Source organism: Pseudoliparis swirei, chromosome 6, assembly GCF_029220125.1.
Source record: "Pseudoliparis swirei isolate HS2019 ecotype Mariana Trench chromosome 6, NWPU_hadal_v1, whole genome shotgun sequence".
In the NCBI taxonomy this organism is placed as follows: Eukaryota; Metazoa; Chordata; class Actinopteri; order Perciformes; family Liparidae; genus Pseudoliparis; species Pseudoliparis swirei.
The window spans coordinates 21,000,978-21,013,143 of record NC_079393.1 but is presented as its reverse complement, the minus strand read 5'-3'; the positions used below and the strand labels follow the sequence as shown (position 1 = coordinate 21,013,143).

General features: G+C 46.4%; 1 protein-coding gene across 1 annotated transcript in view; it reads right to left on the bottom strand.

The window, feature by feature from the left end:
* Positions 1 to 860: 860 nt before the first annotated feature.
* The window catches only part of LOC130194702 (chromatin remodeling regulator CECR2), a 32,418-nt gene continuing 21,112 nt past the window's right edge, over positions 861 to 12,166 (bottom strand). Inside the window, exons 8-19 of the mRNA XM_056415762.1 lie at positions 11,729 to 11,818; positions 11,423 to 11,570; positions 10,391 to 10,520; positions 10,258 to 10,295; positions 10,071 to 10,162; positions 9,797 to 9,923; positions 8,675 to 9,057; positions 8,424 to 8,564; positions 7,453 to 8,257; positions 4,922 to 6,956; positions 3,803 to 3,864; positions 861 to 3,551 (exon numbers count right to left, since the gene is read on the bottom strand). Of these exons, the coding sequence (XP_056271737.1) occupies positions 3,813 to 3,864; positions 4,922 to 6,956; positions 7,453 to 8,257; positions 8,424 to 8,564; positions 8,675 to 9,057; positions 9,797 to 9,923; positions 10,071 to 10,162; positions 10,258 to 10,295; positions 10,391 to 10,520; positions 11,423 to 11,570; positions 11,729 to 11,818 (4,041 nt within the window). The 3' untranslated portion in view covers positions 861 to 3,551; positions 3,803 to 3,812. The remainder of the gene's footprint in view (positions 3,552 to 3,802; positions 3,865 to 4,921; positions 6,957 to 7,452; positions 8,258 to 8,423; positions 8,565 to 8,674; positions 9,058 to 9,796; positions 9,924 to 10,070; positions 10,163 to 10,257; positions 10,296 to 10,390; positions 10,521 to 11,422; positions 11,571 to 11,728; positions 11,819 to 12,166) is intronic.

Sequence of the window (12,166 nt, the reverse complement as noted above, 5' to 3'; positions counted from 1 at the left end):
GAACATGCATCCATATTAAACGAAAAGCTAGATGAAGCTTGATCTGTACGACAAAGCTGAAAAATAGTCAATGTATTTCAAAAAGATTTCTAGACCCATTGTTGCTTATTTAAGGGGAACCAAGTATTCCTCTCTGAAAATACATGGACACATTTTATAAGTTGAATTGAAAATAACACCTTTACCAAAAACATTTCACTTTAGTTTGTTTCACTGAATTAGTTCTTATACCTTTATAAATAAGAAATAATAAGAACCAGACGGATAAATACCTTAATGTAGTAGTTCTTTGTCCTTTATTGTTTTACTCCATAATATTTACTATTATCTTAATACACTCTCATGATCCCCACTTTCATGATGTAGGTAGACAACCTGCTTACCAAGGATCCTAATTGATTGCCTCATTTCAATTGTTTTCCCAGTGCCACGTCCTCTTTAAAGTCGACCAAAATAATGTAGTGGTTTGTTTCCAAGGAGCTGTGAAGGAGCCCGAGGAGCCGCGCCGCTTCCCCTCGACGTCACATCTCCTGCAGACACGAGGAGGTTCAAACAAAGCGGCGTCCGATGGGTGGCGGGCGTTGGTCGAGAGGCTGAGCACTAATTGAAGGCGATGGCGTGAGGTGCTCCAGTAGATTCATGCATTGTTTTGCATCGGCCCTCTTGTCTGTTTGCATTTCATTACTTTGGGCCTTTTAGTTTCTTTAACAGATACATGACTCATTGCTATGGAACGGCAAAGCATTATTTTATGTATATTCTTTTACATAGTAGTGTTCATTTTAGAACAAGTCAAAAATCCCTCCTGTACTTAAAGAAATAAAGACATTTTTCTTTGAATTGACAATGATTGCGCCGACTCTTGTTCGAGAAAAGTGATTTATTTCTAAGAAATGTACAGTATAGAAAATACTCTGTTCCATTTCCAAAATAATCTGTCAGTCAGATAAGAACTTGAAAACATCACTGAAAATTAAACTTGCAGTTCTTTTTTCAATGCCACCATGCTATCGAGGTAAAAGACAACTGCTGAAAACAAAAAAGAAATATCAAGAAGAACAAAAAATAGAAACATACACCACATTTATATTAAAACAAGTCCAAAAATGTACAAAAATGCCTGAAGGAGAAAATAAATATGATTCACATTTAATCACATCTAAACGGTTTTCACTAGTGCAGAGATGACAGCAGAGTAAAAGTGAGAGATGAATGCACACTTCCGATCACCTGGTGCCGATTCTACACACCAGAAACACACACACGCATACACACACACAACATATATACAGCAAAGGACAACATCACAACCTCAGGCCTTTAAAATGAACACTGTCCTTCATGCATGAGACCGCACTAGTGAACACGACCTCCAAGGTGACCCCCTCAGGCCCACTAAATATGGACAATTTCCTATTCAACTAAATAGCCTTGTGTGTGCCACATTTTGAAAATTGTCTCACAGCTTCTAGAACTTTCCTATTCCACCATCCTCTCTCAAATATTTCCGTATGATGCTTTAGGTACCTACTACTAACGAACATATTAACATAATGACGCCAAACTCTATGCGGTCCATTACGGACCCTAGACTGGAATACCTCCTACGTTTTCTAGTTCCAACAACCTGAAGTCAGAAAGACATGCCATCTGTACAGCGCGAGACCACTTTTCAGACACGCGATGTCATATTGACCATCGCACTCCATTTAAAAAACGATTATGAAAGTGCTGTCCCACTCAAAAGATTCAAGGATTGCTTCATTTACAGAACACCCGTCAGTGTCAGCAACCTGTGACCGAGCCGGCCGTGTGTGGTAAGGCATTCGTTTCACTTCTGTAAGACTACAAACTAATAGTGGTGCTAAAGATCAGCTGGTCACACCGTGTTGACCAGCAGGAGTCTGGCAGCGCAGGAAAAGACGTTGAGACTCAGTAAATGCCAATGAGGTAGATTATTTTAACGGTCATCACTAAACTGCACAGGTGGGGTTCACAAATGCAAAACAACACGATGAGGTGGAGGTCGTAAACCTCCGCGGACCACATCGGTTATGAGAACATGCATCGGTAGCTCTGAAAACATGTGTTGTGATGAAAAACTGAAAGATATCAAATGGAATAACTTAAATGTGATCCCTCTCCTTTCAAATCAACTTTGATAACTATGAAAAAAGACAAGCGGTGGGGAGGTGGATCCATTGGCCACGGCTGCGGTCCCATTTTCCTCGTGCTGCTCCTCCTCCAAATAATGCAGAACAATACCCGTATATAGAAACTGTACACCCTGAGGATCTGTTTAGTATTGACAAGGGGAAGAGGAAGCACTCAAAGAAGCAACTATGCAAAGCGCAGGGCCGTGAATTAACAAAGAAAGAACACACTTTCAGCTGGAATGCAACAAATGTCACAAATATAAAGAAAGAAAGAGCAGGATCTCTGCGTTTGTTCTGTGCTTGTGCATTTACCAGCGAGCAGAACAGGTCGTTTTAGAATTCCCCCCGTCTGGGACAAGAGATAAGGATATATTTTTATACATATATTCATTTGACTAAAAATAGGACAAGCCAAGGCCACTCAATTCCAGGATGTCTCGACTAAATCCATAGTGCATAACAGAGAGTTATGTAAAGTTGGATACAAATTGCGCCATTTTTTCCAGTCCCTTTCTGCTAATCAAAGACATTCTTGTCAATGAAGGCAGCTTTGAAAGATGCATATACTGCGTGTTTACTCCAGAACTAGAGAAACAGTGAAAGAGTCAGGGGGACAGTAACTGGGCCTTGCGCCGGACGGTTTATGCTCAAGACAAACGATCAGTGTGTGTGTGTGTGTGTGTGTGTGTGTGTGTGTGTGTATTTTCCCACGCAGCTAATCTGCTGTACACACCTTATTGTCTACACATTCACTCGTACATTCACTAAGGTAATCAAGGCAATTGCAAGGGGCCTGTGAGTGGACCGGGTTAGGGGGACAGTCTCATAGTACCTCCTTTTCTACACCTGAGTTTAAAGATAGGGTTGGAACCGAAGATATCAGTAGAACAACAGAACCCGCTCGTCTTCATCACAACCCTCCTCCGCTCCGTCAGTAGAAGGACAGCTCAAGATAGACAGGCTGTGTTCAGGGTACCCATTCATATTTCCATTGCTCAAAGAGAAGAGGGCTGTCGAGTGTTCTTGAGACCGGGTCCTCTGTGTCGGCCTGGTGGTTGATGACGGCTGCCCGTCTGCTGCAGGTTCAACCACGTCGGGGAGAAGCCTTGTGGCGACGGGCCCTTGAGCAAGTCGGTAAATCCCCGTCGGCTCGACAGAGTGTGAAGGACGGCAAGCGAAAAAGAGAAAAGTTCTCCAGGGCTCAAACACGTTTCACATTATCATCACCTCGGCTATTCCAGCTGCCTGGTTGGCTCTTTCACTTCATCGGTGGGCGAAACGGAGCCAGAAGGTTCTTGTCCAGTGTAAGAAAATCATTAAGGGAGGCATGTGGAGCGAAGTGTCGGTCAGCTGACCCACATATTCCTCCTTCTGGAACAATTGATAATAACATGCCTGAAAGGAGAAGAACAATCAGTCAAACTTCTAACATTTGAGCACATTTAGGACCGACACAACAAAAACACAGCTGGACAGCATCATGATGTCATCTTTCTGTTATGTCCCTTTGGTATCTTATGAACGCATGTTTATGTTCTTAGCAATACACACCGTCGGCACTGTGAAGACATATTTAAGGAAAGAAGCTAAAATATGAACGCTGCGAGATAAAGTTTGAACATATCGTGCAACGTGTCTTTACTCACTCCGTTCTTGTCACACTCCTTGTTTACTGCCAGGGTCGCCCGGAGCAGCCATCATCTGCTGCCTGCGACCACAACAAATACAAATGTTGTGAACACGGTTGTGGTTAGTAAAAAGGTCATGTTGCCACTCTAGTTTTGCTTGATATAATTAATAAGGTCTCAAAATGTCTGTTGATTAAGCTTCTGTCGTTTAACTAATACATAATTCACATCGTTGCATGAAGAGGAACCTTGTGTGCCAATATATACACTACCGTTCAAAAGTTTGGGATCACTTAGAAATGACTTTATTCTTCAAAGAAAAGCACTGTTTTTTCAATAAAGATAACATTAAATTAATCAGAAATACACTCTCTACATTGTTAATGTGGTAAATGACTATTCTAGGTGGAAACGTCTGGTTTCTAATGAAATATCTCCATCGGTGTATAGAGGCCCATTTCCATCAACTATCACTCCAGTGTTCTAATGGTACATTGTGTTTGCTAATCGCCTTAGAAGACTAATGTCTGATTAGAAAACCCTTGTGCAATTATGTTAGCACAGCTGAAAACAGTTATGCTGGTGATATAAGCTATACAACTGGCCTTCCTTTGAGCTTGAAGTTTGTAGAACAAAATTAATACTTCAAATATTAATCATTATTTCTAACCTTGTCAATGTCTTGACTATATTTTATATTCATTTGATAAAATAAAAGTGTGATTTTTCATGGAAGACACGAAATTGTCTGGGTGATCCCAAACTTTTGAACGGTAGTGTATATATATATATAAATATAAACATTTATACAGATAAATATATATAGAAATGCTTTCAGATATAGATCACAGTGGGGCTACTGTGGGTCAGCGGTTAGCAGGTCGGTCTTTCAATCAGTGGGTTGGCGGTTCAATCCCACCCTAGTTGATATGTCCTTGAGCAAGACACTTAACCGTGAATTGCTCCTTGTAGCCGTGGCTACGGTGTATGAATGCAACATGATGCAAGTCGCTTTGGGTAAAAGCGTCAGCTAAATGACATGTAATGTAATCACGTGCTTTCAGACAATATATCAGAGAGGATAGTAATATCGTAATATAGGACAAACTATAAACTACGGCGTAATAATAATTTTACCCTGGGTGTAGGAAGTGTTCTGGTGCCAGGCCTCTCTGCTGAATCATCATGCCCTGGAAATTCCCCGCAGGCCGGGGGTGTCTGTACATGACCATGCGCGTCTGACCCGGTGAGTAAGGCAGCTGTTGGGGCCGCTGCAGAGCCTCCATCAGATGTGGGTGAGGTCTTTGGGCGGCGTAGTGTCCTGGATCAGGGTACGGCTGGCCAGGGTAAGGAGCCCTGTTGCAATTTCCATGAGTCTGAAACATCATGTGGGGTGGAGGAACGCCAGCACGCTGCATCCCAGGGTGCATTGCACAATGGTCGAACATGTAGCCAGACACCATGTGTGCAGCAGAGGCAGGCGGGTGCTGTTGGGTGCTGCGGCGGCGGGCAGCGGCATTATGGCTGTCGAGGTCGAGGATTTCTTTCGGGCTCTCCGGTCGCTCCGAGCTCTCCTCATGAGCTTGCTTTGCGGGGCTGTCACCATTGCATCCACTGGCCGGCTCCCTACTTTCACACTTGATGTCTTCTGGGGCTCCAGGGTGTGTTGCTACTTCAGGCATAGGGCCACCAGGGGACATCAAACTGGAGCCCTCAGAGCCCAGTGGTGACACACTGCTCTCCTTCAACGGACCGTTGCCTCTGGCACTAGCTGCGGGTGGGTAGCTATTGGGCGGCATCGATTGGCGAGGCTGATAATGAGGCCGATGCCACTCCTCAGGAGGAAAACCTCCTCTGCTGCTGGCCTGGTTATGGATCTGAGCTTGTGGGAAGTAGTGCTGCTGCTGGTACTGATGAGCTGGGAACACATTGGGGTGCTGTTGGCCTGGCGTGTGGTAGGAGTAGGCAGACCCTCCCTGCTGGTGGTATGCGGGGTGCTGAGCAGGATTGTGGAGGGGGTTAATGGCCTGATTGTGATATGGGTGGTGAGCAGATGGAGGCATGGGCCTGCTCATGTTTGTCTGGCTGTAGTGTGGATGGAGGTGGTTCCCCATGGCATATGGACCCATGGCTCCATTTACCTGGCCTTGGGAATGGGGAGGCATGGCTGGATTGTGAGCAGGTGCTTGCCCTCTTTGAGCCTGCATGCCTGGGTTACTAATGACCACCTGGGTTTGATGGCGATTGGGGCTAAAAGCTTGGTGTTTATAAATACCATTTGGAGGCCCAGATTTCATTATGTGTTGCGGAGGAGCGGCGTTGCCGTCTGTGTCCAGTCTACTTGCAGGCTCACTAGGTCTTTGATCTCCATGGTCTGCTGGGCTAGGCTGGGATGGTAGTAGAGGGGTCGGATGACTGGGTGGCAATGAGGTAAGAGGGACTGGCTGAGGGGGTCCAGGCTGGGCTCCTTGTGTCGCACTCTGTGGCCTCCCATGCATGGGGCTGCTCTGTGGAGGATGTGGAGAGATGTCTTGGGGGATGGGATGAGGCGGTAGAAGAGAACCATGCTGCTGTGTGCTCTGGGTGATCGGCTGGGGAGAGCTCCGTGTGTGGCATTGGGGCGATGTACCCTGGGTTGCCTGAGGTTGCTGCTGTTTTTGGGTGTTCTGCTGCTCACTTTGCCGATGTGCATCCTGCGCGGGGGACAAATTGCTCTCTGACATTGGCCGAGTTGAATCCTGAGACGCTGCAGCATGCAGTGGCGTTATGTTCGGGTGAAGGAGAGTGGGGCTTTGAGCCTTTTGCTGTGGACTGGTGTGTGTATGCTGAGGGTGGGTGGCGTCGGTGGAGCTATTTTCACTTGGGTTGAGCTGGGATGAAACAGTCGTGGCACTTATGTGTTGAATGGATCCGTGATTGGCAGATTGTCTCTGGCCATCGACCTCCTGCGTGTGGCTCTCTGTTGAACGCTGCGACAGCCCCGGTCCGGACGGACTCTCCTGGAATCTGCCCGGGTTCGAAGCTCTGGGGCTCTGCAGTCTCTCTGCTGGCCCAGTGAGGTGTTCTGCGGGGCTACGAATGGACGGGTGCTCTGGGTTAATTGAAACCGTGATTTGGTGCGATGAAGCTTCATCCAAAATGCTGGCTGCCATTTTGTTCTCTGATGTCGAGTCTGTTAATATACAGAATAATAAAAAAGGACAGTTAGCATTGAACAAATAAGTGTGGAGAGGTTAGCAGTGATCAACTATGATAACAATACCAGATTGTTACCTTTGCATTATTCTGTGTATCGTGTCAAAGAATACGAGAAAAGGGTTAAATATGTTATAATCATCAATCCAAACCAGTAATAATGAAAAATATAAAACCAGAGTATTAAGAAGACAAAGATTTATATTAAAGTGAGAATGTAAACACAGTTTAAGCTCGCTTGTGAAGCTTAGCTGACGACATGCCATCTCTTTTGTACCCTCAAAGCAACCAGGAAGAAATTTCACTAAAATAATGAATATTCAAATCACACAGAGCGAGGACAAGGATGGGGACATGGCGATTAACGCATTGAGCCACTACAGTCCTGTAAGAACACTTGTGTAGAAAGGTCAGACTGTGCTCGGGCTCCTTCATGCGGAACATAGACAACATAGAGAGAAGGTCGGGTCTACCTTTGGGCAGCGTGTCTGTCTGTCGAGGAGGCTGGCTGTCTGGCCCATTGTCTCTAGCAGGACGCAGCAGCTGAACCTCAGGGGCAGGGGGAGGCTGCTGAGAGGGGGGAGCTGGGATGCTGCCAATTCCTGATGGGGGCCCGGGCTGCTGAACATTGCCCATGTGCTGATGCGGGGTACCAGCAGGGGGTCCAGAAGAGGCTGACAGCTGCTGCAGGGCCAGCATCTCTGGGCTTTCCAGCATGGACGCCAAGCGTGTCCTGCCAGAGGAGTCTGGGTGGGGGACAGGGGGGCGTGATGACATGGCGCCCGGGGAACCGACCGCTGCAGACATTTGATACTGGGCATTGGGACACGGGTGGGGGTATCCAGCAGCTTCTGGCCAAGGTTTATGCCCCACTGGAGGGGGAACTCCACCATAACCAAAGTTGCGCTGGTTCAACATGTTGGGATCTTGCATTCCCATCCCATTGGGTCTCTCCTGGTGGTTCATACCAGTCCACATGTTAGATAGTCCCATACCGGGAGGCCTTAAGCCTGGGTAGTTGTGCTGATGTGGTCCTTCTGGCCCTAGGAATCTGTTGCCCATGGGGTGCATGGTGTGTCCCTCTGGACGATGGTGGGAAGGATACATGCTGGCTTCAGGAGGAGGGCCAGGCTGGAGGCCCAGCGGACGTGGGCCCAGAGACGGGCCATGAGTTGGTCCCATGTAGGGGTGCTGCGGCTGGTGTGGAGGCTGCTGTTGATTAGGATTTGGGACCATTGGATACCTATGACCCATGTGACATCCCTCAACCATGCGATGCTAGGAAAAAAAGTTAAACAAAAATAGAGTTAGAGATGAGTATCGGCACATCGGTCTGTTTTATCAGTCTGTGGTCAAGTTGACCACACAGAGCAAGGTGGTCACTCAGTAAACACTAACTTTTACTTAGGATTAAGTTTAGAAATGTGTAGTTGGGTCTGGATACCTGCATGGCAAAGTTGTGGGGCAACCGGTTCAAACCAGGATCTCTGTGTCGGGCAATGTGAGCTGGGTAAGAGAAGCGGGGATCCATGGCCATCCTCTGACCATACATGTGTGCGTCGTGAGGGCCAGGCAGACGAAGAAGCTGGGAAAATGGAGAGATTTATTATTTCAGTTTTTCTACTAAATTTCAGACAAAAGTAGGGGGCATAGGTTCTTAGAAAAGCAGAGGCAGCAAAGTGTTCCTGTGGGTACCTGTTGCCCGGGGTGGTACATGCCCCTGATGTCCCCTTGATGCATGTGCTGCTGGCTCGGAGGCAGGCTGTGGGGGTGTGGGGGGCCATTGGCCCAGTGAAGGGAAGGAGGTGGACGTGCGTGTCTGTTGTCCTCTTCCGAGAGTGAGCTGCCCTTGCCGCCCCCTTGGGCGTTTCTCTTACGTTGGACTTGCTCAGTGGCTTTGATCAGACTTTCAGGTCCCAAATGTTTACTGCTGCTACGATTACGCTTCTTGTCCTTGCGGTCCTTGTCTTCGCTGTTGATTTGGAATTCCTCATCCGTGTCGCCATCCTCTGATGGAAAGTGTTTTAATAGGGCCCGGCTAAGACACCGCTCCAGAGACTCCGCCATGATAGTGTACTCTGGGGAAAGGCATACACATTAGCTATGCTCATATGATAAAAACACAACTCCTTACATGTTATGCTACCCCATGAACGCACACACACACACACAAACACACATATCCGTAGCACATACACTTGCAGGCTGCAAGTAACTCCCTCCCCATCACATACCACACACACTCCTTAAAACAACACTTCACGCCATCTCTGTCATTCCCTTACACGCAAACACTAGAGACCAATACGCATGCCATGTACCCGGAGACACACACTTGCTTCTCTGTTCTCATTCTAGCACTGGCCGACTGACCAGGTCAGAGGGCATAGGTTGACCCCTCCTCCTCCTGCTCCACCCTGGGCTCTCTTACCACTCTCCTCCCCCTGTCCCTGAGGAGAGTATTCAGTTGGATGGATGGCTCCAGACAGGGGGCTTAGGGGCTGGAATGTTTCTCTGGCACTGCAGGCTCAGATCCCCCTGAGCACTGGAGCACAGCTCAATCACTCCTCATTAATCACTGTCAAGGCTGCCCTGGCCCCGGCCCCTACGCAGCACCAAGTCCGGCCCCCTTTCTTTTGCTCTCTCTCCCACTGTCAGCCCCCGACTATCACCCAACAAAATCATATATGCACTTCTTTGTCAGAACACACAACAACAGAAATTGATTGTCATTAGTCTTTAAACTGATGCCAAAGTCCTAATGGAGGAAGCTGGACTGAAGAGCTGGTTTGTGTTTGTGCACATGTGTTCATTTACCACTGTCTTCTCCATTGTATTCAATGCAGTTCTCAAACATGAGCTTCACGTCAGCAACAAACTCCTCCTTAGCAACGTACTCCCCATCACTGAGCTTCTTTTCAATGGTGGACAGGTCCATTGGTGTCTGAGGGGATTGGAAGAACAATTAAGTTAAAACATTTTAAACTCTAAGTGGAACAACATTTATGGTTAGTTGGGATGTGAACCCCACACAAACGAATTATCACCAACTACTGTTGCATGCCAGCTCTCCTCGTCTTGTATTTAGTACCTGGATGATCTCGTGGTAATTGGGGGCATAAGAATCATCCACAGGCTCCAAGAAAGGCCAAGCATCTTTATGGGCTTTCAAGACCTCAAGCACTAGAGAGGAGAGATAGATCATTACAGACATGAGAACAATTATGAATGCAGATTGAAATAAAGCAACAGCCTTGAGTCACCGCTCAGAAGCATACCTTTGTATAGAGTCGTGTAGTCGTCATCAATTTCGTAGCTGAAATTACAAACATGTGACATATTACACACAATCCACTTTGAGTTATTCGAGTAGAAAGTAAAATCTGGAGTCAAATGTACAAAGCCCCTTACAACGCTTTATTCCTGCGTGTTCGGTAGACGGGAGAAGAAGGCTCCAAATTCAGGAGTTCAGGTGGCAGGTCTTTTCCTTGAGACAGTAACCAGGCCCTTTCCTCTCGCATCTTCCGCCTCTTTGCTCGCTCTGAGAGAGAAGGAAGAACACAGGGAGCAATTAGAGGCACAAACAATAAAAAAACACCAGTCTCAGGAGGCTGCAGGCAGATTTTAATTGCTTTTTTTCAGGCTCTTGAGTTACAGTCTAAATTGCACTTGCTGTCCATTGAGGCCGTCAGAAGAGTCAATGAAAACCAGGCCTTGGCCATCAGAGACAGAGCTCAAAGAAAGCCACTCGTCAGCCATCTTTTCTCAGGCCCGGATGATCAAAAGAGCAGAGCGTGTGCAAATGTATCGCTGTTTTATCTTTTAACATGAGGCCGGACGTGTGAATTAAAGAGATTCGAGGGAGGATTCTGCATATGCAATCCACACAGAAAGCTGGCCGGTTCCTGCTGTTCATCTATAATACATTAATGAGGCTCCTCCACTGAAGCACAATCATCAGTTCATTAAACCTTGACAGATGACATCAGAGGGGGGAGAGATCCTGTGATTAAAGGCCCTGAACATTCTCTCACAGTGTCTGTGTATTATACATAAATCCCAAGGCTTCGAACGCTGCAATGCTACTGCAGATTTTTAAACGTTATGAGCCAAATCTCAGCAACGGAGAAGTGTGGGTGGGGTGTGGGTTTGGTGCCCTTCACAATCCATCCTGCCCTTGATCCACGAGTTGTAAGAGAGCAAAAGCTCCCAACCTACTGCTTACAGGTCGCTGATGAAAGAATGTGAAATTATTGATTCTCCTTTGATATTTGACTTTTGGCACTAAGCTTCATTTATTTATATTTGTAAACCCGTCTGCATATACTAGCAGACGTATAAGTATGTGGGCTTGCTGCAGTACATCAAGGATATTATTTAAATCTGAAAATCAAGGTACTTTTGGCACAAACACAGGTTTTTACATATTTCCATTCGTCTTACCCTCCACAGCTTTTATCTTCTCCATCTTTTCTCTCTGTTGATCTTCCTGCTGAAGCCGTTCCTCTTCTCGCCGTTGCTCGGCCAGCAGGACCTGCCTGTCCATCTCTTCATCTTTCCTCTTCTCCTGCGCTATCGCCCTTAGATTGTCCTGAACACAAATAGACCCATTAATCAACTCTGAATAAATTAAAAGACTGTCTTGAACGCGTGGAAGCTGAGAGTTGGTTATCTGTAACCATATCAGTCTTAATTGTGCAACACTAGACTTCTGGCCATTCTTTCAAAAACATGTACACAGACACACACCTCCTCCTCTTGGTTTAAGTGTTTTTCAGAGAACCGTTGTGATATGCGAACTGGGGCTGGGTCCAGTAGCTTCTGTTTCTGCTCCCGCTCCTGAATAAATAAAAAAGAGATTAAGATCAACTCTGCTCCTCATAGCTGTTAAGGCACAATCCATAATGCAAATGTAAACAAAAGCCCAATCTTGGGCTGGAACGTCCTATTGCTCCAAAACCGATTCATCGTTTTTTAATAGGCCAAGTGGCAACAGATGAAAACTAAAGTTAATTGTTTTTCTAATAATAAAAATGACATTTTAGAGTAAGCTCAACTTTTGGTTTGTTGTCGTTTCTGGATGTGCCTGTATCATTTACTGTATATGGACAACAAATTACTGATTGAGTCTTCAAGACAGAAAGACAGATAGCCACACACAAGCCAGGCCCTGGGGAGTTGTGGAGG